General features: G+C 40.4%; 1 protein-coding gene across 6 annotated transcripts in view; it reads right to left on the reverse strand.

Annotated features, from left to right (window-relative positions):
• Window positions 1-25,475, reverse strand: part of PRUNE2 (prune homolog 2 with BCH domain) — a 387,249-nt gene that overhangs the window by 23,220 nt on the left and 338,554 nt on the right. For all 6 annotated transcript variants that reach the window (XM_059071194.2, XM_059071193.2, XM_067039592.1 and 3 more), the window contains 3 exons: window positions 23,849-23,928; window positions 21,485-21,685; window positions 10,702-10,875 (listed from right to left, as the gene is read on the reverse strand). In XM_059071194.2, the coding sequence (XP_058927177.1) occupies window positions 10,702-10,875; window positions 21,485-21,685; window positions 23,849-23,928 (455 nt within the window). The remainder of the gene's footprint in view (window positions 1-10,701; window positions 10,876-21,484; window positions 21,686-23,848; window positions 23,929-25,475) is intronic.

A 25,475-nucleotide genomic window follows, 5' to 3' on the forward strand; every position in this document is an offset into this window, starting at 1 on the left:
CCTAACACCACAAAAATATGCAGTTCAGGCTCAGCACAATGAAAAAGACAGAGTTCATTAAAAGAAAAAAATAAGCATAATGAATCCCTCTTAAAAACAAGTACAAAAGTATTCTTCTGAGAGACACTAGGAAAGGCAGAGACAAGATGGCAGAGTAGAAGGACTTGAGCTCACCTCCTCACACGAAAACAACAAAATCACAACTAACTGCTGAACAACCATTGACAAAAAAGAATCGACCCTAACAAAAAAAGATATACACCCAAAGACAAGGAGGAAGCCACAATGAGATGGTAGGAGGGGATCTTTCGCGATATAATAAAATCCCTCACTGGAAAATAATTATATCACAGAGGTTCTCCCACAGGAGTGAGAGTTCTGAGCCCCACATCAGGCTCCCCAGCCTGGGGGCCTGGCATTGGGTGGAGGATCCCTCAGGCATTTGGCGCTTTGAAGGCCAGTGGGGCTTTAGCACAGCAGCTCCACAGGACTGGGGGAAACAGAGACTCCACTCTTGGAGGGCACACACAAGGTTTAATGTGCACCGGGGCCCAGGGCAGACCAGTGACTGCACAGGAGCCTGGGCTAGACCTACCTGCACATCTTGGAGGGTCTACTGGGGAGGGGGGATTGGCTGTGGCTCACTGTGGGGGCAAGGACTGTGTGTCCACTGTGGTGGACACACCAGGGAATACCCATTGGCGTAAGCTCTCCTGGAGGTCGCCAGTTTGGCACCGAGACCTGGTCCCACCCAACAACCTGCAGGCTCCAGTGCTGGAACACCTCAGGCCAAACAACCAATAGGGTGGGAACAGAGCCCCACCCATCAGCAGACAGGCTGCCTAAAGTCATCCTGAGCCAACAGCTGCCTATGTGTATGTATGTGTGTGTGTGTGTGTGTGTATATATATATATATACCACTTAACATGGCTCTGCTTATTAGAGGGACAAGACCCGGCTCCAACCACACCAGTGGGCAGGCACCAGTCCTTCCCATCAGAAAGCATGCACAAGCCCCTGCACCAACCTCACCCACCAGGGGTAGACACCAGAACCAAGAAGAATTACAGTCCTGCAGCTGGAGGAACGGAGAGCACAAACACAGAAAGTTAAACAAAATGAGACGGCAAAGAAATACGTTCCGGATGAAGGAACAAGATAAAACCCCAGAAGAACAACTAAGTGAAGTGGAAATAGGCAATCTACCCAAAAGAATTCAGAGTAGTGATAGTAAAGATGATCCAAAATCTCAGAAGAAGAATGGAGGCATAGACTGAGAGGATACAAGAAATGTTTAATAAAGAGCTAGAAGCATTAAAGAACAAACAGAGATGGACAATACAACAAGTGAAGTGAAAAATATGCCAGAAGGAATCAGTAGCAGAATAAATGAGGCACAAGAACAAATAAGTGAGCTGGAAGACAGAATGGTGGAAAATCACTGCCATGGAAATAAGGACAGTCTAAGAGACCTCTGGGACAACATTAAACACACCAACATTCGCATTATAGGGATCCCAGAAGGAGAAGAGCAAGAGAAAGGGCCTGAGAAAATATTTGAAGAGATAATAGCCAAAAACTTCCCTAACCTGAAAAAGGAAGCACTCAAGTCCAGGAAGTGCAGAGCCCCATACAGGATAAATCTAAGAAGGAACACACCAAGACACATAATAATCAAATTGACAAAAATTAAAGAGAAAGAAAAAATATTAAAAGCAACAGGGGAAAAGCAACAAATAACATACAAGGGAATCCCCATAAGGTTATCAGCTGAACTTTCAGCAGAAACTCTGCAGTCTAGAAGGGTGTGGCATGATATACTTAAAGTGATGAAAGGGAAAAACCTACAACCACGAATATTCTACCCAGCAAGGCTCTCATTGAGATTTGACAGAGAAATGAAAAGCTTTACAGCCAACCAAAAGCTAAGAGAATTCAGCACCACCAAACCAGCTTTACAACAAATGCTAAAGGAACTTCTCTCAGCAAAAAAGAAAAGGCCACAACTAGAAACAAGAAAATTACAAATGGGAAAGCTCACTGGTAAAAAGCAAACATGCAGTAAAGGTTGGAAATCATCCACACGATGAAAAACCAGCAATCATGAGAAGAGGAGAGTACACATGCAGGATACTGGAAATGCATTTGAAATTAAGAGACTAGCAACTTTAAACAATCTTGTATATATATAGACTACTATATCAAAACCTTACGGTAACTGCAAACCAAAAATCTACAATAGGTTAACACACAAAAAAAGAAAAAGCAATCCAAACACAATACTAAAGATAGATAGTCATCAAATCACAACAGAAGAGAACAAAAGAGGGAGGGAATAAAAAAGACCTACAAAAGCAAATCCAAAACAATTTAACAAGATGGCAATAAGAACTTACATATCAATAATTACCTTGAATGTAAATGGATTAAATGTTCCAACCAAAAGACATAGACTGGCTGAATGGATACAAAAACAAGACCCATATATATTCTGTCTACAGCAGACCCACTTCAGATCTAAGGACACATACAGACTGAAAGTGAGGGGATGGAAAAAGGTATTCCATGCAAATGGAAATCAAAAGAAAGCTGGAGCAGCAATACTGATATCAGACAAAATAGACTTTAAAATAAAGAATGTTACAAGAGAGAAAGAGGGACACTACATAATGATCAAGGGATCAATCCAAGAAGAAGATATAAAAATTGTAAATACATATACAAATCCAGTGTAGGAGTGCCTCAATATATAAGGCAAATGCTAACAGCCATTTCTCCTAAAAGGAGAAATCGACTGTAGCACAATAATAATGTGAGACTTGGTGGGAGGGAGGGAGACTCAAGAGGAAAGAGATATGGGGATATATGTATAGCTGATTCACTTTTTTATAAAGCAGAAACTAACACACCATTGTAAAGCAATTATACTCCAATAAAGATGTTTAAAAAAATAATAATAATGGGGGACTTTAACACCCCTCTTACATCAATGGACAGATCATCCAGATAGAAAATCAATAAGGAAACACAGGCCTTAAATGACACATTAGATCAGATGGACTTAATTGATATTTATAGAATATTCCATCTGAAAGCAGCAGGATACACATTCTTCTTATGTGCACATGGAATGTTCTCCAGGATAGATCACATGCTGAGCCACAAAACAGCCTCAGTAAATTTGAGAGAACAGAAATCATATCAAGCATCTTCTCTGACCACAATGCTATGATATTAGGAATAAACTACAAGGAAAAAACTGTTAAAAAAAAAAACAAAAAACAAACATGTGGAGGCTAAACATATGTTATTAAATGACCAATGGATGACTGAAGAAATCAGAGGAAATCAAAAACCTAGTGACAAATGAAAATGAAAACACAATGATCCAAAACCTATGCAATGCAGCAAAAGCAGTTCTAAGAGGGATGTTTATAGCAATATAGTCTTACCTTAGGAAACAAGAGTCTCAAACAACCTAACCTTACACCTAAAGCAACTAGAGAAAGAAGAACCAAAAAAACCCCAAAGTAAGCAGAAGGAAGGAAATCATAAAGATCAGTGCAGAAATAAATGAAATAGAGAAGAAGAAAACAATAGCAAAGATGAGTGAAACTAAAAGCTGGTTCTTTGAGAAGACAGACAAAATTGATAAGCCTTTAGCCAGACTCATGAAGAAAAAAAGGGAGAGGACTCAAATCAATAAAATTAGAAATGAAAAAGAAGTTACAACTGACAGCACAGAAATACAAAGGAACATAAGAGACTACTACAAGCAACTGTATGCCAAGAAATTGGACAACCTGGAAGAAATGGACAAATTCTTAGAAAGGTACTAAAGGTACTATCTCCCAAGACTGAATCAGGAAGAAGTAGAAAATATGAACAGACCAGTCACAAGCACTGAAATTGAAACTGTGATTTTAAAATGCCCAACAAACGAAAGTCCAGGGCCAGAAGGCTTCACAGGCGAATTCTATCAAACATTTACAGAAGAGTTAACACCTATTCTTTTGAAACACTTCCAAAAAAGTCAAAAGAGGAAGGAACAGTCCCAAACTCATTCTATGAGGCCACCATCATACCAGACAAAGATCAGAAAAAAAGAAAATCACTGGCCAATATCACCTGATGAACATAGATGCAAAAATCCTCAACAAAATACTAGCAAACCGAATCCAACAATACATTAAAAGGATCATACACCATGATCAAGTGGAATTTATCCCAGGGATGCAAGGAGTTTTCAATATACACAAGTAAAACAGTGTGATACACCACATTAACAAACTGAATAATAAAAACCATATGATCCTCTCAATAGATGCAGAAAAAGCTTTTGACAAAATTCAACACCAATTTATGATAAAAAACTCTCCAGAAAGTCAGCATAGAGGGAAACCACCTCAACATAATAAAGGCCATATATGAAAAACCCACAGTCAACATCATACTCAATGGTGAAAAGCTGAAAGCATTTCCTCTAAGATCAGGAACAAGACAAGGATGTCCACTCTTGCCACTCTTACTCAACATAGTTTTGGAAGTCCTAGCTGTGGCAATCAGAGAAGAAAATGAAATAAGAGGAATCCAAATTGGAAAAGAAGAAGTAAAACTGTCACTGTTTGCAGATGACATGATACTATACATAGAAAATCCTAAATATGCTGTCAGAAAACTACTAGAGCTCATCAATGAATCTGGTAAGGTTGTAGGATACAAAATTAATACACAGAAATCTGTTACATTTCTATACACTAACAATGAAAGATCAGAAAGAGAAATTCAAGAAACAATTCCACTTACCATCGCATCAAAAAGAATAAAATACCTAGGAATAAACCTGCCTAAGGAGGCAAAAGACCTGTACTCTGAAAACTGTAAGACGCTGATGAAATACATTGAAGATGACACAAACAGGTGGAAAGATATACCATGTTCTTGGATTGGAAGAATCAATATTGTCAAAATGACTATATTACCCAAGGCAATCTACAGATTCAGTGCTATCCCTATGAAATTACCAAGGGCATTTTTCACAGAAGTAGAGAAAAACTTTTTAAAATTTGTATAGAAACACAAAAGACCTCAAATAGCTAAAGCAATCCTAAGAAAGAAAAATGAAGCTGGAGGAATCAGGCTCCCTGGCTTCAGACTACACTACAGAGCTACAGAAACAAAACAGTATGGTACTGACACGAAAACAGAAATATAAATCAATGGAACAGGACAGAAAGCCCAGAAATAAACCCACACACCTATGATCAGTTAATCTACAACAAAGGAGGCAGGAATATACAATGGAGAAAAGACAGTCTTTTCAGTAGTTGTGCTGGGAAAACCAGACAGCTACATATAAAAAAATGAACCTAGAACATTCTCTAACACCATACACAAAATGGATTAAAGACCTAAATGTAAGACCAGATATTATAACACTCTTAGAGGAAAACATAGGCAGAACACTCTTTGACATAAACCATAGCAATATCTTTTTGGATCCACCCCCTAGAGTAATGAAAATAAAAACAAAAATAAGCAGATGGGACCTAATCAAACTTAACAAGCTTTTGCACAGCAAAGGAAACCATAAACAAAATGAAAACACAACCCACAGAATGGGAGAATATCTTTGCCTATGAAGTGACTGACAAGGGATTAATCCCCGAAATATACAAACAGCTCATGCAGCTCATAATCAAACAATCCAATCAAAAAATGGGCAGAAGCTCTAAACAGACATTTCTCCAAAGAAATATACAGATGGCCCAAAAGCACATGAAAAGATGTTCAACAAAGCTAATTATTAGAGAAATGCAAATCAAAACTACAATGAGGTATCACCTCACACTGGTCAGAATGGCTATCATCAAAAAGTCTACGATAGGGCTTCCCTGGTGGCGCAGTGGTTGAGAGTCCGCCTGCTGATGCAGGGGACGTGGGTTCCTACCCCGGTCCTGGAGGATCCCACATGCCGCGGAGCGGCTGGGCCCGTGAGCCATGGCCGCTGAGCCTGCGCGTCCGGAGCCTGTGCTCCGTGAAGGGAGGGGCCACAACAGTGAGAGGCCCACGTACCGCAAAAAAAAAAAAAAAAAAAAAAAAAGTCTACAATAAATGCTGGAGAGCGTGCGGAGAAAAGGGAGCCCTTCTACACTGTTGGTGGAAATGTAATTTGATACAGCCACTATGGAGAACAGTATGCAGGCTCCTTAAAAAACTAAAAATTGAACTACCATATGACCCAGCAATCCCATTCCTGGGCATATATCCAGAGAAAACCATAATTTGAAAAGATGCATTCATCCCAATGTTCACTGCAGCAGTATTTACAATAGCCAAGACATGAAAACAATCTAAATGTCCATCGACAGAGGAATGGATAAAGAAGATGTGGTAAAAAAAAAAAAAAAGATGTGGTACACATATACAATGGACTGTTACTCAGCCGTAAAAAGGAATTAAGTAATGCCATTTGCAGCAACATGGATAGCCCTAGAGATTATCGTACTAAGTGAAGAGAAAGAGCGAAAGACAAGTATTATATCACTCATATGTGGAATATAAAAAAATGATACAAATGAAGTTATTTACATAACAAACAGAATCACAAACTTTGAAAACAAACTTATGGTTTCCAGAGGAGAAATGGGGAGGGGGGCAATAAAATTAGGAATTTGGGGTTAACACATACACACTACCATATATAAAATAGGTCATCAACAAGGACCTACTGTATAGCACAAGGGAACTCTACGCAATATTCTGTAATAACCTATATGGGAAAAGAATCTGAAAAAGAACGGATATATGTATATGTACAATTGAATCATGCTGAAACTACCACATCACCCCTGAAACTAACACAACATTGCAAATCAGCGATACACTAATATCTAATAAAAATTAGATTAAAAAAATTAAAAAATTTATCAAAGCGTCCTTTCAAAATCATCTTTCTAAATGTAGCTGTCTGACTCCAGGGTGTCAGGATAATTGCAAGATTATGACACTCAGTTACTTTGATTTCTTTTTCTATTTCTGGAGAATTTCTAAGAATATGTTGTTGTCGTTTTTTAAAGGAAAGACTGAGGTTTATAAACAGTACTTCAGAAGTCATCTTAAATGGCAATTCAGCTGTTTGTGTTACTGCTGTCTGTCCTTGGCATGTTGTAGTATCACGTTGGCTTGGGTTTATTTAACCAAAGGAATACTCAATGGTCAACTTACCACTTCCTGATCAATGACTAAGCTGGGATTGTCTCTTTCTATAAAAATCACTGAAATTGACAAATGATGATGGATTTTGCATTTTGGGGTAGAGGATTTGTAGGAAGGGAAGAAGAGGCAAAAGAAAGAGGAGAGGAGGAGATGTAGCATGTAAGGAAGGAAAGAGAAAAAGATTTCCTCATGAAAGTTTTCTTCTAAATCAAGAGCAGGTGCCGTTGTTGTCAGGCTTTGGAGCTATTCCAGATAGCAATTGCTGGCAAAGTGTAATAACATGAATGAACAGGACCATTTGCATTTTGTTCCTCGCCAATGTCTCCAAGGGGGTCAGCTAACCCAATTTCTACGCTAAATATGCAGCTGACTCAAGTGAAGTTGCCGGTTGGCAAACGCAGAATTCACATGAAATTTCGCTTTTTAACACATGTATTTTATCAGACTCTCTTCTCAGTAACGATGAGGTGAATTCGGGGTGTGTGTGCTGAGGTGCATGAGCTATCCCACCGTGGTATCTCCTGAGACCCTCGGAAGCAAAGATGCAAACCTTACCTGAGGGAGAACAGAGAGGCATGAAAGGGACGTAACACAAGTTTGCTGGCCAGCCAATGGAATGGAGAGAGAAGGAAAGATACCACAGTCGCAACCAAAACATACACACACACACACCAGCCTGCAACTCTTCTCATCCTTTCCAGGATCATTTGTCCAGCAACACTGCAGAGAAGGTTACCTGAGTCTCCTATAATGAAATAAGAGAAGTAAAAACACAAGACAGGAAACGCCTCGTTACAACGCTTTGGCGTGACTGCCCTTGGTTATTTAATTGTGTTCTCTGCTTCAGGCTCAAAAATGCCAGTTCTGGCCTCAAAGTGACCCCTCACTGTTGGCTAATCCAAACCACCCAGACTTCTTTTTCTTTGCTTTTCTACTTAAGCAGATGGCAGGGATATTACTCATGGGCTCACAGGAAGTGACATGGCTTTGAGATCATCCTTTCTTGACTGATGAAGTAACCGAGGCCCAGGGGAGTTAAGTGATGTACCAAGATCCCAGACTAATCAGTGGCCAAGACGGGTCTTGAGCCCTATTCTTCCACACTGTGTACAGGGCCTCTGGCCATAGCTCATGTGGAGGTCACTAAAGCTGAAGGCTGAAATATTTGTTCAAATACTGCTCTCACACAGATGTTCCCAGCTGGTGTGGACACTCTTGCAGCAAACTTTAGCAGCGCTTTTAATCACCCCCATCTTGCAGTCGTGCTGCCCAGAGCACTGAACAGCTGGCACTTCCCTACTGGCCTGGGTGGGATAACTTTCTCATAGCAAAATGCAAGACACCGAAACAACACCTCTGTTCACTCTGGAGTGCTGCTTTTTTCAATGCTCATCAGAAGCCAGGATGACAAACGAACTCAATGGACTGGTAACTAGGGAGTGTGACTTTCTCAGATCATTAAGGTCTGAGAAAGTGGTATGAGCTTCTAAGACAGCAGACAAAGCTTTGGCAAATTCAGAAGTAACATGTGAACTGTCTTTACTTCCAGAGCACAAAAGCTGGTCAGGGCGCAGGAAGAGGTGGCATCTCCCTAACATTCTGGTGGGTGCAGCCAGAGGCACGCTCATGCAAGCCAGCACCTGGAGAAGGCCGAGGCAGAGCCGGGGAGAGGAAGGGTGGCCTTCTCTCTCCAACAAACCAGACAGTTACACAGACAAAAAATGAGCTCACAACACAGAAAGGAGAGGAGCAGATGCCAAGGGGAGGAGGTGGTGGGGATGGAGGGCACAGCAAACCAGGTTATCCCTGAGATATCAGGTGTTGTCGTGAAGAATGTGACAGGCAGAAGCAGTGGCTTTTTTTTGACCCAGGTGTGCTGATGAAAATCACTCTCTCCTGATTCAGGCAACAGAACGATGGTCTCAGCCCACCCATCCAACCCACCTAACTTCACTGTGGATGAAAGAATAAGCAGGTGAGTCTGCTGGGGAAACAAGAGATAACTTAGCCTTATAATAACAGTGAAGCTGTGAGCCTGCCTTCTTCACAACAAAGGGACTAATTTATGACCTGCATGGTAAAAATGTACAGGGACTGTCACGGCATGACAGACTTGGACAGACTTTTCTGTATATCTTGTACCTTTTAGAATGAGCATAGGCTATTTTATAGTCGTTTTTTTGTTTGTTTGTTTGTTTCTAAAAAGCAAACAAACCAAAAATACCTGATGGGTGGTGCAAAGGAGATATGACCTTCTGGGAAGATCTGAATGATGTTCAGATTGTGGTTTTCATTAGAAGAACAACAGGATTGACTCTATGGCCAGCTGTCTGTCATTTTCAGCAAGATTAGGCCTGCTCTCATTCCAAAGGGCTGTGGGAAAAGTCTCCCTTAGAGGAGCTACCACTGGGCCATATTACCATTTCAGGGCACATGGTGAAAAAGGAAGGTCAGGGCCGGGGACACCTATGGGCATTTTCCTTCACTACCATGGGTGGGGGCCCTGGGGGGTCCTGATACTTCCATGGAGGTAGCAATGCAAAGGGCAGAAAAGTGGAAAATCTGTGGTGAAGGGAAGTTGGAGGGAAAAGGCAGAACATTCTTCTGCTTGTTAGAAAACCAAAGCTCCAGGTTTAATGCAGTGCCAAGACACTTATTTCCCTGTCCTCGATAAGGAAGACAGAACAATTGCCTTGTCAGCTTACACTTTTCCTGTAAGAGCTGAGTGGTTAGGGTGGGGTGTCAGGACTGCAGGGAAGTTGTGCATGCAGCAGAAAAAGCCAAAAAGCCATTTATGGATTCTGAAGTTGACAACGTTCAATGTGTTGCTTGTGCTCATGTGATTTTTTGTGAGTCCCAAATTAATCAGGGCTCCTGGAGCTCCAAGAAAGCAGTGAAAATACAAAACAGAGCCTTTTCTCTCCCTTGTCCCTTATGAAACGGGTAGAGATCTTGGCCGGAGTGGGCCGTTGTCAGGCATAGATGTAATGGAGGTTATAGAAAGGCAAACTTCAACTAGGGAGAAAAAAAGGACCAGGCTAAGTCTAAAAAGATTTCCTAAAGCTTCTGAAGAGGATTCCAAAGATTGGTCTGGAATTAAAAGCACCTCTTACTGCAGGCCATGTAGAAAACAGACTTGAAAACAATTCAGTTAAACCCTGCAACTGATCCATACGAATTCCAAACAGACACTATTAAATTGGACAACTATGGCTTTCAAGAAATTTGCACAGAAGATGATAGCTATCAGGTATGCAGTGCGAAAGGCATTTTTCACAGTGGAAAGTTACTTTTGCATAGTAAGCTTTCCAGTGTTCACTGAATTCAGTATGAAATAATACACTCAGCTCTACAGTGCCCTGAACGTTGACTACCTAATAGGGTCTTGGGACATCATGCTCTAGTTGCCCTAGTTTTGTTTTCTTATAAAAACTGTACGGCCGCCCCGCTCCTTGCTTCCCAGGTTTGCAGAGCTCAGCTACCTCCATGAGAAATGACTCTCCTGTAGGGCTCGATGACCTTCATGTCAATCCGCTGCTCCTGTTCTCCAATCACCACGGTCCTCCACAGCCGGTTGTCCTCTCGCTCCTCTTCTGCCGTATATTCTGGAATAGACTCTGACTCTTGGCCAGAATCTTTGTTGGCTGTGTGATCCTCTGGAAATGAAGCATAGAGCAGGGATAAAGAAGAAAGACCTCCACAGGTGAGGCAGTTCAGCAACTAGCGACCTCCTGGCAGAGTCAACCTGACGGAGCTCCCTGTTTTGTACAACTCTGATAGAGCTTGACACCATCCTGATCACATAAAGGACACTCAGTGAAGTCTTATTGATTGACTGACTGAACAACCAATCCATTGTGAAGGCCAGGCGGAGGGTGGGGATAGGAAAAGAGCTAGAGCTGTCTTGTGTCTGTAGTGGTCCAAGGGGTCATAGCCTGGTGCTAACTTATCCTTGATCATATAAGTTGTAGACTGCAGGTCTTTCTGATGGCGTGAAAGGCTATTCATCAGGCCTTATTTTCCTTGGGCCACATTTCTTGGTGTATCCTGAGTGCTCAGAGTGTTTTGGGGGCCCTCAGCTCAGTATCTTGATGATACCGCCAGCCTAGACCCCCATTCTTAAGACTCTTCCAGTGGGGTTGAATCCCCTTCTCTACTGGGAGTGCATCTGGACATTAATTTGATATTACTTCCTATACATTTTTCAAAATATTCTACACAAAGGTTTTACAGTAAGTGAGAAACAGCCTCGTAGACCAGAAGTGCTCCAAGGCCAAAAATTTACAAGACTCTTACTTGTGGGTGCCCAAGGTAATGAAAAAGCCCACTGAGCATTCTTGGGGGAGAAATTGTGCATCAAGAAAAAAGCAACCATATTTAGTTTTCTTAAAAGAATAAGCAACAATTGTTTCCATTTTTACTTCAAGTACTAGTAGAATTTAACAATGGTTATTCTATGTATGTTTAAGTGACTTGGAAAAAAGGATTGTTTATAGCTTTCACAATAATTCTTTTAGATGTTATCATTCTTAATTTTCCATTTCATGAGAAATTACCTTTGATTTATACTCCACTTGTATTCTTTTAATGGCACTTTGATAATAATAACAGCAATATTTATTAAGCATCTACCATGTATCAGGCACAACAGTAGATACTACAGCAGACATGATACCAATGCAAAAACTCTGAAGTAACTACCCTAGGTCACAGAGTTAGGAAGCAAATACGATCAGACCCTTACCTTTTCTACTCTTCTAAGCTATCACACTGTACCTTGAATGTGTAACTGTCTCATTCTCATTTATTTTACTATAAGGCAGTGAGTTCCTTGGGCTAAGAAACTGTGCCAGAATCATCTTTAATATCCGCCTACACCAACCCACTCAACACTTAGCTTGAAACCCTGCACAGAGCACTCAGTAAAACTTGGGAGGGTGAGTGGATAAATAAAGCTTGAACAAGTTCCTGGAAGTATAGGTAATCTGTAAGGGAGCCACAACAGAGCCATTATGTTCCAGAAGATCCTGCAAGACAAATTCAAACGTGTGTAATTACCTGTGACTTAGAATAGCAAAATGGAGTCCAGCTGGGAAGCAATCCTAGTCTTTCATGCCAACACCAACAGCTTCTACCACCTGCAGAGCCTTGCAGTCACTCTGGCTTTCTCTGCATTCCCACCAGCACTTGCAGCTTACTCAGGATGGGGAAGCAGCAACCTTGGCTTCAGATCAAGCGCTGTGTCACTTGTGCAAATCCATCCATCTGCCCTGGACTCCCTTTCTGGGATCCCTTCCTGCTTCTCCCTTCCCACTTGGGTTAGGACCCTCAGATGCTCCTCTCCGCTCCCTTCCCAGGACCCTGTTTTCCTACTGGTCTCTGCTCCCTCAGACCTCTGGGCTCTGATGCGGGTTTGTTTTCTGAGGTTCTTGTACACAGCTGCTCTTCTCTGCAATGTACTCACCATCCACCAACCCCTCTACACCCTGTCTGGGACTTTCTGGCCTGCTCTACATTGACCCTAGTGATCTGTGTGGGGTTGTTTTGTTTTCTGCATGCTTTTATTGAAGCTACTTCATTAAAAAAAATTTTTTTTGTATACTCTGTTTTCTTTGCTTGTTATAAAAATAAAACACATTAATAAAAGTACAAGCAATACAGAAATTGTTGGGTGGGGGCTAGTGGTGCAATGGATAACACATCTGACTACGGATCAGAAGATGCCAGAAACTATTCAGGGAAACAGCAAAAATCACCAATGCCTCTCTCACTCATTTTTGTTTGACATGTAGTTTTCTTTCTATACTCATGGGCACAAACATACTTTTTTTTCCCCAGAAAGTATGATTAATCTCTATCTTCTGCATGTTCTGTACGTACTGTTCTACACTGTGCTTCCACCTACTAACACAGAATGGGCTTCTTTTCATCTCAGTGAATATAAACCCTGCTCATTTTTAAAAATAGCCTTAGAGTATTCAATTTTACTGATGTCTTTTAGTTTATCGGTCCCATAACGACGGAAATTTAGTTTTATTCTATTTTATGGGTTGTTGTTCCTTATAAAGAATTTGCTGCAGTAAGTATCTCTGCAAAGGTGTCTTACCTCTTTTGTGCACATATTGCTATAGGTTACCTTTCTAGCAATGGAATGCTGGGTCAGAGGGTCTAAGCACTGAAAGGCTTTATGAGCATTTTTGCCCTTGAATGTATCACACCAAAATATCTGAGAGTACCTATTTCCTCATGCTATTAAAACCACTGGCGGGACTTCCCTGGTTGCGCAGTGGTTAAGAATCCGCCTGCCAATGCAGGGGACATGGTTTCGATCCCTGGTCTGGGAAGATCCCACATGCACAGAGCAACTAAGCCCATGCGCCACAACTACTGAGCCTGCATGCCACAACTACTGAGCCCACGTTCCACAACTACTGAAGCCCGCGCATCACAGCTACTGAAGCCCGCGCATCTAGAGCCCATGCTCTGCAACAAGAGAAGCCACCGCAATGAGAAGCCCACGTACCGCAACAAAGAATAGCCCCCGCTCGCCACAACTAGAGAAAGCCCCCGTGCAGCAGTGAAGACCCAACGCAACCAAAAATGTAAAAAATCAATAAATTTATTTTAAAAAAAACAACACTGGAGGTTATCAAAGTTTTTTTTTTTTTTTTTTTTTTTTTTTTTGCGGTATGCGGGCCTCTCACTGCTGTGGCCTCTCCCGCCGCGGAGCACAGGCTCCGGACGCGCAGGCCCAGCGGCCACGGCTCACGGGCCCAGTTGCTCCGCGGCATGTGGGATCCTCCCGGACCAGGGCACGAACCCGTGACCCCCGCATCGGCAGGCGGACTCCCAACCACTGCGCTACCAGGGAAGCCCCAAAGTTTTTTTTTTTTTTTTTTTTTTTTTTTTTTTTTTTTTTTTTTTTTTTTGTGGTATGCGGGCCTCTCACTGTTGTGGCCTCTCCCGTTGCGGAGCACAGGCTCCGGACGCGCAGGCTCAGAGGCCATGGCTCACGGGCCCAGCCGCTCCGCGGCATGTGGGATCTTCCCGGACCGGGACACGAACCCGTATCCCCTGCATCGGCAGGCGGATTCTCAACCACTGCGCCACCAGGGAAGCCCCAAAGTTTTTAATTGTTGAAAATTTAGGGTGAAACTTCTCTCTTTGTTGTTTTAATGTATATTAAATTATTAAAGAAGGTGAGAATTACTAAGTGTTTATTGGTTATTTATATTTCTCTTACTGACAGGGAGGCACCTGATAAATCCTTTGCCTATTGTGGTCCTTATTGATTTTTTGGAGTTCTTTATACAGAACTTTGTCATATATTGCAATTATTTTCCTGCCTTGTGCTTAGTTTTTGAATTTGTGATTTTTCCCAAATAGAAATATATTTTTATATAGTTGAATCTATCAGTTTTTGTCTGTATGCATTTTGATTGTTGTATCATAGTAAGAAAGGACACTACACTCCTACCTTAAAATTATGTATACATGTACACATTTTCCTACAGTTTGCTTTTAAATACAGCATTATTATTCATTTTGGCATAGAAGTTTGAGGCTGGCACATGTAAATCAGTGAAGTTAGAACACATCCTCTCACCATACACAAATATAAACTCAAAATGGCTTAAAGAATTAAACATAAGACATGACACCATAAAACTCCTAGAAGAGAACATAGGCAAAACATTCTCTGACATAAGTCATACCAATGTTTTCTTAGGTCAGTCTCCCAAGGCAGTAGAAATAAAAGCAAACAAATGGGGCCTAATCATATTTACAAGCTTTTGCACAGCAAAGGAAACCATAAACAAAGGACAACCTATAGAATGAGAGAAGACATATGCAAATGATGAAACCGACAAGGGCTTAATTTCCAAAATATACAAACAGTTCATACAACTCAACAACCAAAAAACAAACAACCCAATCCAAAAATGGGCAGAAGACCTAAATAGACAGTTCTCCAAAGAAGACATACAGATTGCCAACAAACACATGAAAGGATGCTCAACATCACTAATCATTAGAGAAATGCAAATCAAAACTACAATGAGGTATCACCTCACACCAGTCAGAATGGCCATCATTAAAAAATCTATAAACAATAAATGCTGGAGAGGGTGTGGAGAAAAGTGAACCCTCCTACACTGTTGGTGGGAATGTAAGTTGGTGCAGCCACTGTGGAAAACAGTATGGAGGTTCCTCAGAAAACTAAAAATCGAGTTGCCATATGATCCAGTAATCTCACTCCTGGGCATATATCCAGACAAAACTATAATTCAAAAAGATACATGCACCCCTATGTTTATAGCAGCACTATTCACTATAGCCAAGACATAGAAATAACCTAAACGTCCATCAACAGATGAATGGATAAAGTAGATGTGGTAGATATACACAGTGGAATACTACTCAGCCATAAAAAAGAATGAAATAATACCATTTGCAGCAACTTGGGTGTACCTGAAGATTCTCGTATGAAGTGAAGTAAGTCAGAAAGAGAAATTCAAATACCATATGATATCATCTATATGTGGAATCTAAAATATGACACAATGAAACTATCTGTGAAACAGAAACAGAATCACAGACATAGAGAACAGACTGGTGGTTTCCAAGGGGGAGAGGGGTCAGGGGAGGGTGGAGTGGGAGTTTGGGAATTAGCAGATGCAAACTATGATATATAGGATGGATCAACAAGGTCCTACTGTATAGCACAGAGAACTATATTCAATATCCTGTGATAAACCATAATGGAAAAGAATATAAAAAAAGAATGTATATGTATGTATAACTGAATCACTTTGCTGTACAGCAGTAATTAACACAACATTGTAAATCAACTATACTTCAATAAAAAGAAGCTCAAGGCTGGATCATTTTATCAAATGTTATTCCTAATGTTTCAGAGAAAGCATGGCCAAGTTGGTATGGCTCCTCCTTTTCCCACCTCTTCTGAATGATGTAAATGAAATAAAGTTATGTAAGAGCTAGGGGTATAGAGTACATTGTCTTAAGTTCAATTCTGGAAGTCAACAATCTAAGCTAGTAGGAAGTAAAAGTAGCTTTATTTTACTCCCTTGAATTAATGGTATCTTCCCAAACTTAATAATTCTTCTGGAACTTCCCTGGTGGTGCAGTGGTTGAGAATCCGCCTGCCAATGCAGGGAACACAGGTTCAATCCCTGGTCTGGGAAGATCCTACATGCTGTGGAGCACCTAAGCCCGTGCGCCACAACTACTGAGCCTGCGCTCTAGAGCCCGCAAGCCACAACCACTGAAGCCCGTGCGCCCTATAGCCTGTGGGCCGCAACTACTAAGTCCACTCACTGCAACTAGTATGCCCATGTGCCACAATGGCTGAGCCCACGTGCCTAGAGCCCAAGCTCCACAACAAGAAAAGCCATCGCAATGAGAAGCCCGCCCACCACAATGAAGAGCAACCCCCTTCGCAGCAATTAGAGAAAGACCACACACAGCAATGAAGAGCAGCCAGAAATAAAATAAAAAGTTAAATTAAATTTTAAAAATATGAGAAAACTATTTTTTAAAAAATTCTTCTGCTACAACTATAAATTACTGTCCTCCCATTGCTATCATTTTCTCACTATTTGAAAAATTTTCTGGTCTCATTTAACTCTGTATCCCCAGGCCCTCCAAATTTAATGTTTGGTCTCATGCTCTCTTACTAAAAAATGCTTGATTTTCTTTGTCTCCTTTTCTGAATAACAGGCTTTTCTCCCTGGCGACTGTTGAAGTCAATTAAGCCCTGGTACACAGTGGAGAAGTCAACTTGAACATTTTCTTTTGCCTTTGGTGAGATGATTTAGTACACAGGCTCCTGAATATCCTGTGCTAACAGATCACAGTGGGGAGTCCACTGCTGGTGATCATACAGACCAACAAAAGATGAGGCGATGAGGCCAGCTGTGGCCCCCAGTAGGGACATACATCTGTAAAGGGGACTAGCTTTCTATGTTGTGATCTTGCACTGATAATGGGAACAGTCTGAAAATGCCTTAAAAGACATTCATTACGTTTGAACTTTTTACTTTTTTTTTTTTTTTTTTTTAAGCCAAAGAGCCTCTTTATTTGTATTAAATGTTAGAAATCACTCCCAGGAAGAAAATGAGGTTAGGTATTATTCATGACATATCTGATCACTAACATAGGCATAATTTAATCCTGAACATGCTATATATTAATCTAGACTATTGATTTAGAGAACATTAGGTTGAATGTTACTAATTTAATTTGTAGGAGGAGTGCTTTCTAAATGACACCCATCATCCAAGACATGTTTAGTATTATGCTAAATACCCAGAGATTTATAAACTACCTTTTAATTTTCACTCCTAATATACTTTTCATCTCTCCCTTTTATGCTGCTTAGTATCCAATATGGATTCAGGTTTGTCTGAACCTGAAGTATATATAGTTTTGGGGGGAGGGAGCTTTTTAAGGAAAATAATCTTTTTTTTTTTTTTTTCAAAGTTTTACAAAAGCATATGATGACGTGAACATATTTCTAGGCACCCTTCCTGACAGAATGAAGTTTAAGTTCAGCTTCATCTTTTGCCAGTATCACAAACTGGGAAAATTCTTCACTTTTTTCCTGTTGAAGTGTAGTTCAGTACAGTAGGAAGGAGCATAGCTGGGGTTCAAACACGGGCTTTCTCCATCTTCTTTGCTATCGCTAGAGTCCTAGGTACATCTTAGTCCCAGGCAACAAGAGAAACTTGCTCAATGGTCTTCCCACTTCCATTTTTTCATACACTCCGCCCCCCGGGTTTGAACTTTTACTTGTTAGAGGAAAGACATCCTGTACCCAGCTAAGGAAGTCTTTAAAGTTCTTCAGGTGACAACAGGTGCATAGTTAATTTGAATGTGAAAACTCAGCATACAAAAATACAAGGAAAAAACTCATCCTTTCAGACCACATCATCATTATGGCATAAGGTTGCTTGTGGGTAAAACAGAATAAGCCTAACACTTGACTAGTTAACATGCAGAGTTAAAACAGGGAATTGATTTTATAAGCTGGTTGCCTGTAGGCTGTGAAAATAATGGAAGATTGCAGATAAGGAAGTTAAATGAAGGGACTACCTGATTATGTGGAAAAAATGTTAGGGCATCTTATTCACGTAGGAAACTGTCTGTCATTAGGGGTTAGTTTTAGAAAAGATAGCTTAAACGAGGTCTCTAAACATCGCTTAGCCTAGGAGGAAAAAATATAAGAGCACATGAGTGTTTCTTATAATGTTCTTATCAGAAATATTCAGGCTAAAATTCTCTATCATTTTTCCATTTCCCTTATGAAATGCCTTTGCTGAGACCTGAATTACGGTAAAAATAACTGCGGTTGGTTTGGAAAACAGAAATAGGTCATCATAAATTTTCTGACCTTTGGATATTTTTAAGTTTATAGGATTAGTGTAATGAAGTATTAAAAGAAAAAAAAAAAAGCTCAGATCTCCCTTAATATGAAAGACTGGCCTGTTAGTTAAATCCTTCACTATCTACATATTTCTGATATCTTTGGCACTCCTAAATATCAAAGGAAGTCAAGCCTTAATTATGTCGGTACTTTGAATGATATTTGGACACAATTATTAAAGAAAATAGCTTGGAAGGGAAGACTAATTTAACATCTTTTGACAGTGAGCTTCAGAAATTTTCCATAAGCAAAATCACATTGTGGGCGAATAACCTGGCAGCAGTGTTTGGTGATCATCAGCTGAATAAAACAGGCAAAGGGTGTAAACATCCTTCAGGCACTTGGGAAATTAAGGGCCCTCAAGTCACCGGAAAATGGCTGGATAAAAGGGAATGTGAATGTGAGGGTGGGTCACCAGGCTTGACTTCAGGTGTGCTAGCCTAACCTAGTAAAAGATCCTTCTATTCACTGTATATTTATGGAGAAAGAGCATGGCCCAGGAGTCGAGGACAACAACTCAGGTTTTGAATGCTGGCTCTGACATTTACTGGCTATGTGACCTTAGGTGAATTGCTTAACCTCTGGGGGTAACATAATACCTATTCATAGATTTGACGTGAGCATTAATATAGTTAATATTTATAATGCACCTAGCACAGATCCTGGCACACAGTAAGCACTATGAAAAGTGTTCATTAAATAAAATTCATGACTGACCAAACACTCTTGAAAGCCTGTGCCTTAAGAACTCCCATTTTGTTTAGAATGTATATGCCTAGTTCAGAATGCTCACACAACAAACAAACAAACAAGAAAACCATGCAGCTTTCCAAGCATTAATTTCATGCTTTGGGACGCTAATGTATTCTCTCTTTATAGTCAGTTATCTATATCTGCATGTTTATAAATATAGCTATTCAGATGCACTTTGTGTTTTCAATATTTAATGTTGTTTTTAAAACAGTGTCTGATCATACATCTTTCATATGAAAATCAAGGTGGACTTAAAATTCAACTTACATTAAAATTCTCTCCTTTGAGTTTAAGACCTAAAAGCAGGGTTGTGGCTGTTAATCTGGTCCTTGCAACATAACTGTGTCGACTAAATAAAAAGAACTGTGTCAGCAAGTGGCAGCTTTAATTACCAGTTTGCTCAACCACCGCCACTTTGCTTGACAGTTTTACTATTTATAAAAAGAAAAGGTTCAGATGTGGTGTGACACAGCTCTCCAGGGCAACAGGGAAGTACAGAGGGAGGAGAGGGAGGGACTAGCAGGGTCCTGCCACAGCAGGACCTTCTTCTGGGATTTTAAGTTAAGGCTTGATTTTTACACTTGAAGATCTATTAGCAGAAGAAGGGCTGGTAGAGCTGGGGTCAGCTGGAAAGGATGGAGTAGCTGGGGAAGAGTGTCTGAGATGGCAGAAAAGAATATGAATTCAAGACCTTTCACCTCCTATTTGTGTATTTCAACCTACAGGGTCAAATATCCTGATAACTATAAAAATCCAAGAACATGATAAAAATGCAATATAAAATCTCTACTTAAACATGATAATCTGTAATACAAGTAGTTTAGCCACTTCCTGTTTTCTTAGCTTGAGGAAATAAAGCTTTACACTCTGTGAAGGCAGGGTCTGACTCTATGCTGGTTGTGGCTATAGCCCTGGTTGCTCAATGACCATTGGTTGACTTAAGTAATTTGATGATGACTCTCCTAATTTCATAACTATGTTCTTCTATGAAAGAAGCTGCTGGAATCAGTATAGCTCTAAATAAGTCAGGGCATCATTCAATTGTGGTATTTCTTTCTAAATCATTTTCAAAGTGTATCAGAGCAGTAGCTGTAGCCAGGATTCTCTTACTTTCCAATTCAAATACTATAAAGTCAGAGAATGCCACCCTGTAAAACTGAAACTACATGATGCCATTTTTTAAAGCAAGTGCTTGGTATAGATTTCTTAACAAACGCAATTTCATTGAGCAAGAGAAAGAACTAAAATAAGACTGGTAATCATATCAGGAGTGCCAGTGTTTGATCCAGCAGCTTTTAATTTTCTTCCTTTTTATTCTTCCCCCCAGCACACCCTGTCCCATCCCTCCTTCCTTCCTGCTTTATTGGGGATATAGCACTAAACATAAGCAAGTCCCTGACCTTGTGAAGCAGACATTCTAGTGGGAAGAGAAAGAAAATAGAGATGCAAACAAATAGTTAAATGATATGATTTCAATTAGTGTGACACATGGAAAATAAAATGAACACTGGGATAGAAAGTGACTGGGTGGTGGTGTGGGGAATGCCTTTGATTATAGAGGTCAGGGAAGGCCTCTGAGAAGATGACATCTGATTAAGATCTGAATAAAGAGAAGGAGCCACCCATGTAGGATCTGTGGGCAAGAACATTCCAGACAGTGGGAGCTTGTACAGAGAAACTGGTAAGCTCTAATTTTTCCACTTCTAATTTTATCTTACAGATTAAATTCTCTTTCTCTGCAAACCCAGTCCCAATTTTCTTATAACACAGCATGTAACAGTTTCCCTACAACCCCAGCCAAGCACAAGGCCTGGCATAAAGTAGGGGTTTAACACAGGAGTGATGACTATGTATGACACCTCTGTGAGCCATACCTGTTCTGTCAAGCTCTAAACCGTCAATCATAGCCACCTTTGACCTGAGATACAAACAGAAGCTTCTAGAAATCACAGAAAGGAGCCACCAGCAACACAATGAGAGGTTTGTTCCTAAAGCCACTTAGATGACATTAGATAAGATTAGATAATCTTTCACTTAACTTTGGCCTTGCCAGCTTGGCAACTTACCATGCCCAGTGTACTCAAAAGAATCTGCTTCATCAGGGGTATCGAGTTCGTCCACATTGATATCAATTTCATCTGGACTGTCCAAGTTATCATCAGAGAGAACAGACCCTTCACTTTGATCCAGAGACAGATTGATATTTGGGGCTGTGAGTTTGATTCTCTGAGGATGACTGCCATTAAGATCCAGAGAATTAGGAGGTTCTAAAGAAGATAAAAAGAGCAACATTAAGTATTAGACCATACACATGGCTGCCAACAGTGGGTGTGGGCCCCACACTGAAAAACAATTTTAAGGCCCTTTCAGCAAAGGCACACCTGCTAAAAGTGGATTTAGACCCCACTCTTGACCAGCAGGCCTCAGTACTGGCTTGCCCTGGCTACATCAGCCCAGGCCACGCAGAAATAGGAAGTGGGAGGCATTGCTAAATGGGCAGAGATCTAGTTTTTAGAATTGCCCTGTTCAGGTTGGAGAACTTGACATTGATATAATACTGATTTTTTTTTTTTTTTTTTTTGCGGTACGCGGGCCTCTTTCTGTCACTGTTGTGGCCTCTCCCGTTGTGGAGCACAGGCTCCGGACGCGCAGGCTCAGCGGCCATGGCTCACGGGCCCAGCTGCTCCGCGGCATGTAGGATCTTCCCAGACCAGGGCACGAACCCACGTCCCCTGCATCGGCAGGCGGACTCTCAACCACTGCGCCACCAGGGAAGCCCCTGAATCAAATTTTTTATGATGCATATTACTTAAGAAAAACAGTTAAGCTTTACACATAAGTTATAATGATTCGTGTAGACTTTATCCCTCTGAAATGGAGGATACAGACTTTATCTGTAATGTTTACAGACACTCCCAAAATACGTCTCTTTAGTTCCTGACAACTGTTGTGAACTTTATTTGGCTTTTTTTTTTTGTAATAAAACTGAGGTACCCTCCCAGATTACATTCCTTGATCAAGCAGTCATTACTTCTTATGCCAATATTGCTTGACATTGGTTCCTGTACCATAGTGATAGTCTCCTCGTGTAAGGCTCATGAAATTAGCTCCCACTCTTTTACTGTAATATGCATCTTGTTGTTCAAGAGCCTTTCACTTAACAGAAGCAGAGCTGGAGAAGTCATTTTTAACCAAGTTGATCCCAACTAAACAATGTTAGAGAGATACCTTAACAAAAAAATTTCAGGATTCCCTATCACAAAATGTTTTGAAGGCCATCTGGTATACCCATCAATTCTGGAATTCTAACTCTAGTCTTGTCTCTTGTCCTAAGGAAGCTGACACTGTTTCTTTGTCATTAAGATTTTTTTTTTCTGTATAGACAACACCTAAACTATGTTCCATGTAATGTTTTTATGTATTACCTGAAAAAACGTTTCTATTGATCCGTCAGTTTGTAAAACATTGAGTTTCCATATTACAGGGATTCTCAGAGCTGTGCTGTCCAAAAGAAATTTTTTGTGATGGTAGAAATGTTATGTATATAACATTTTTGGTTTTTTTTCTGGCCACGCCACGCGGCTTGTGGGATCTTAGTTCCCCGACCAGGGATCGAACCTGGGCCCCCCCTGCAGTGGAAGCACAGATTTCTAACCACTGGACTGCCAGGGAATTCCCACAATTCCCTTTTTTTAATAAAAAGTGAATTGTGGACCTTGGAGAGTGGAGCAGATGTACAGTGGCTACCATGCTTATTTGGCCATAGAACACTTAAGAATAGTTATGTCAGATGATTAGTACTTTGAAGAATGCACTTTAAATACTTGGACAGAAATAAAATATTGACTCCCTTCTTTCTCAATTCTAGGCTTGACTGATTATGTCAGGGTTCAGGATCTTGGTATGATCCTGTAGATGGTACAGTGCAAAGGAGTGAACCTAGTACAGAGTGAGAGTCATATAGGTTGCAACTGAAATTTTTAAATTCCTTTTTGTATATGCCTTGGGTTGTAAAGTGTAGTTTGGGTTTTTTTGTTTGTTTTTCTTTTTTAATAATCAGGATACTGAGCATCCTTAATATTAAATTGCTAATTTTAAATATTCTCACACTTAAGTATAAATTTGGTGAACTTCGATGTTAGAATTTGGTATTATGATAAACAGCAGCCAGTTATCACAGGAACTAAAAACATTGGCAGATCTAGGCATGGCCCAGGAGATAAAGGGTGGCCCACACTAATTGATGATGCAAGTCAACTCTGAAATTAACCACATCAAGCCTAACACCTTCCTCACACATATTTTTTTCCTCTCTTCACTTTTATCACTGATATCACAAGTTGGATGCACAGGAAATGGTTCTCTCACTGAATAACGAACACATTTGGATATAGAACACTGCTGAAGAAAATGAATTAACGCTCTCTCACCAGGCCTCATGTCTGCAGCACTGGGACTCAGCATTCGCTCCTCAAAGGGGATGTCCATTCCCACATCCTCTGACAGTAGTCTGAAGAAACAAACAAACAAAAACAAAGCAAAGAGTGTAAAAAATTGTGTGGGATTTAATTTTCTTTGAAAAGGAAATCCAGAGATTCCAGGATGGTATTTTCAATAAACCAAGTATGTGTACTGAATCCATTGTAAGTGGCCCTAAATTAGAATACAAACTTTCTGCAGTTACTGCGAATGAGAACCACGGACTCGGATTTTACTCTGTGCACAGAGCGAGTCACTTCTTCTGCCAGTTCTCATAAGTAAACACACCTCAAGTAAGAAATTCAGAAACAGGAGAAGCAAATAAATAAAATATACTTAAGGGGACATTTAATTTTTTTTCAACAAGGGATACAATATATATGCTTTGACCTGACTTTGTATATATCTCTTCTTCTGTGTAAATTTGAGCATATTACCTAAACTGCTGTGGGCAGAGGAAAGCATACTCTGCTGATCTCTATTTGTAAAACAGGGATATACCATCTACCTCACTGAGTTGTTGAAAGATTAAGCAATGGATATAAAGTGCCTAACATTCCCGAGAAGGTGCCAACTGATGTTATTTTCCTTCCTTCTTTGAATATTTAAAGATTCACTGTGAATTATAAGTTGGTGAAGATGGTTCTGGTCATGAGTTACCATCTTTTCTCCCTAATCAGTGTTGAACCTGGGACTGTTGAACCCAGGACTTACCCACTTGATAAGACTAGTGGAAGGGAACAGATAAGTACTGGAGGAAACTGTGGCAAATCTATATGCTCTTGTAGGAAGCTGATCACTGTTCACAGTAAATTCCCCTTGACTTATTTTTATCTCCTGACCCTCATTCGGTACATCCCCATTTATCACTATATATATATATTTTTAACATCTTTATTGGAGTATAATTGCTTTACAATGGTGTGTTAGTTTCTGCTGTATAACAAAGTGAATCAGCTATACGTATACATATATCCCCATATCTCCTCCCTCTTGCGTCTCCCTGCCACCCTCCCTACGATAATATATGTTTCTTCGTGGTGGCTTCCATGTAATTTCACTCATCTAGGGTGAATACCTCTGATGTAGGCACTAATCTACATTTAAACATGATAAACCTTTGTGTTAAAGTTCTAAATTTAATCCCTCCCTCCCTCTCTTACTGTGACTCCTCTCCACCTCAATCTGGGTCTACCAAACATTTGGAGTTTGCTTACCTAGATGATCAGTTTCTTCAGGATTCAAGTTAAACCCCTTATTGTTAACAAAGTCTATGACATAAACAAAATCCTGTGTCTCTAGTGGTAACTGTACTTGCTTCATTTATTCGGCAAATATGTATCAAGTGTCTACTCTGTGCTAAGGATGTAGAAGAATGAAACAGACCAGCCTCATGCTTGTGGTGAAGATGGGATGATGGAGTTAAAATAATGAGGACTGTCACCAACAATTCAGCGCTGCTCCCCTGAGAGAAGTAAATGCCCATGTCCTTACCTGTCAACCCCACAGACCCCTTCAAAAACACAACCCCAGGGAGTTTCTTTCTCCACACACTTGTGTGGCTTCTGCCCTATATGT

Source organism: Kogia breviceps, chromosome 8 (assembly GCF_026419965.1).
Source record: "Kogia breviceps isolate mKogBre1 chromosome 8, mKogBre1 haplotype 1, whole genome shotgun sequence".
Lineage (NCBI taxonomy): Eukaryota > Metazoa > Chordata > Mammalia > Artiodactyla > Physeteridae > Kogia > Kogia breviceps.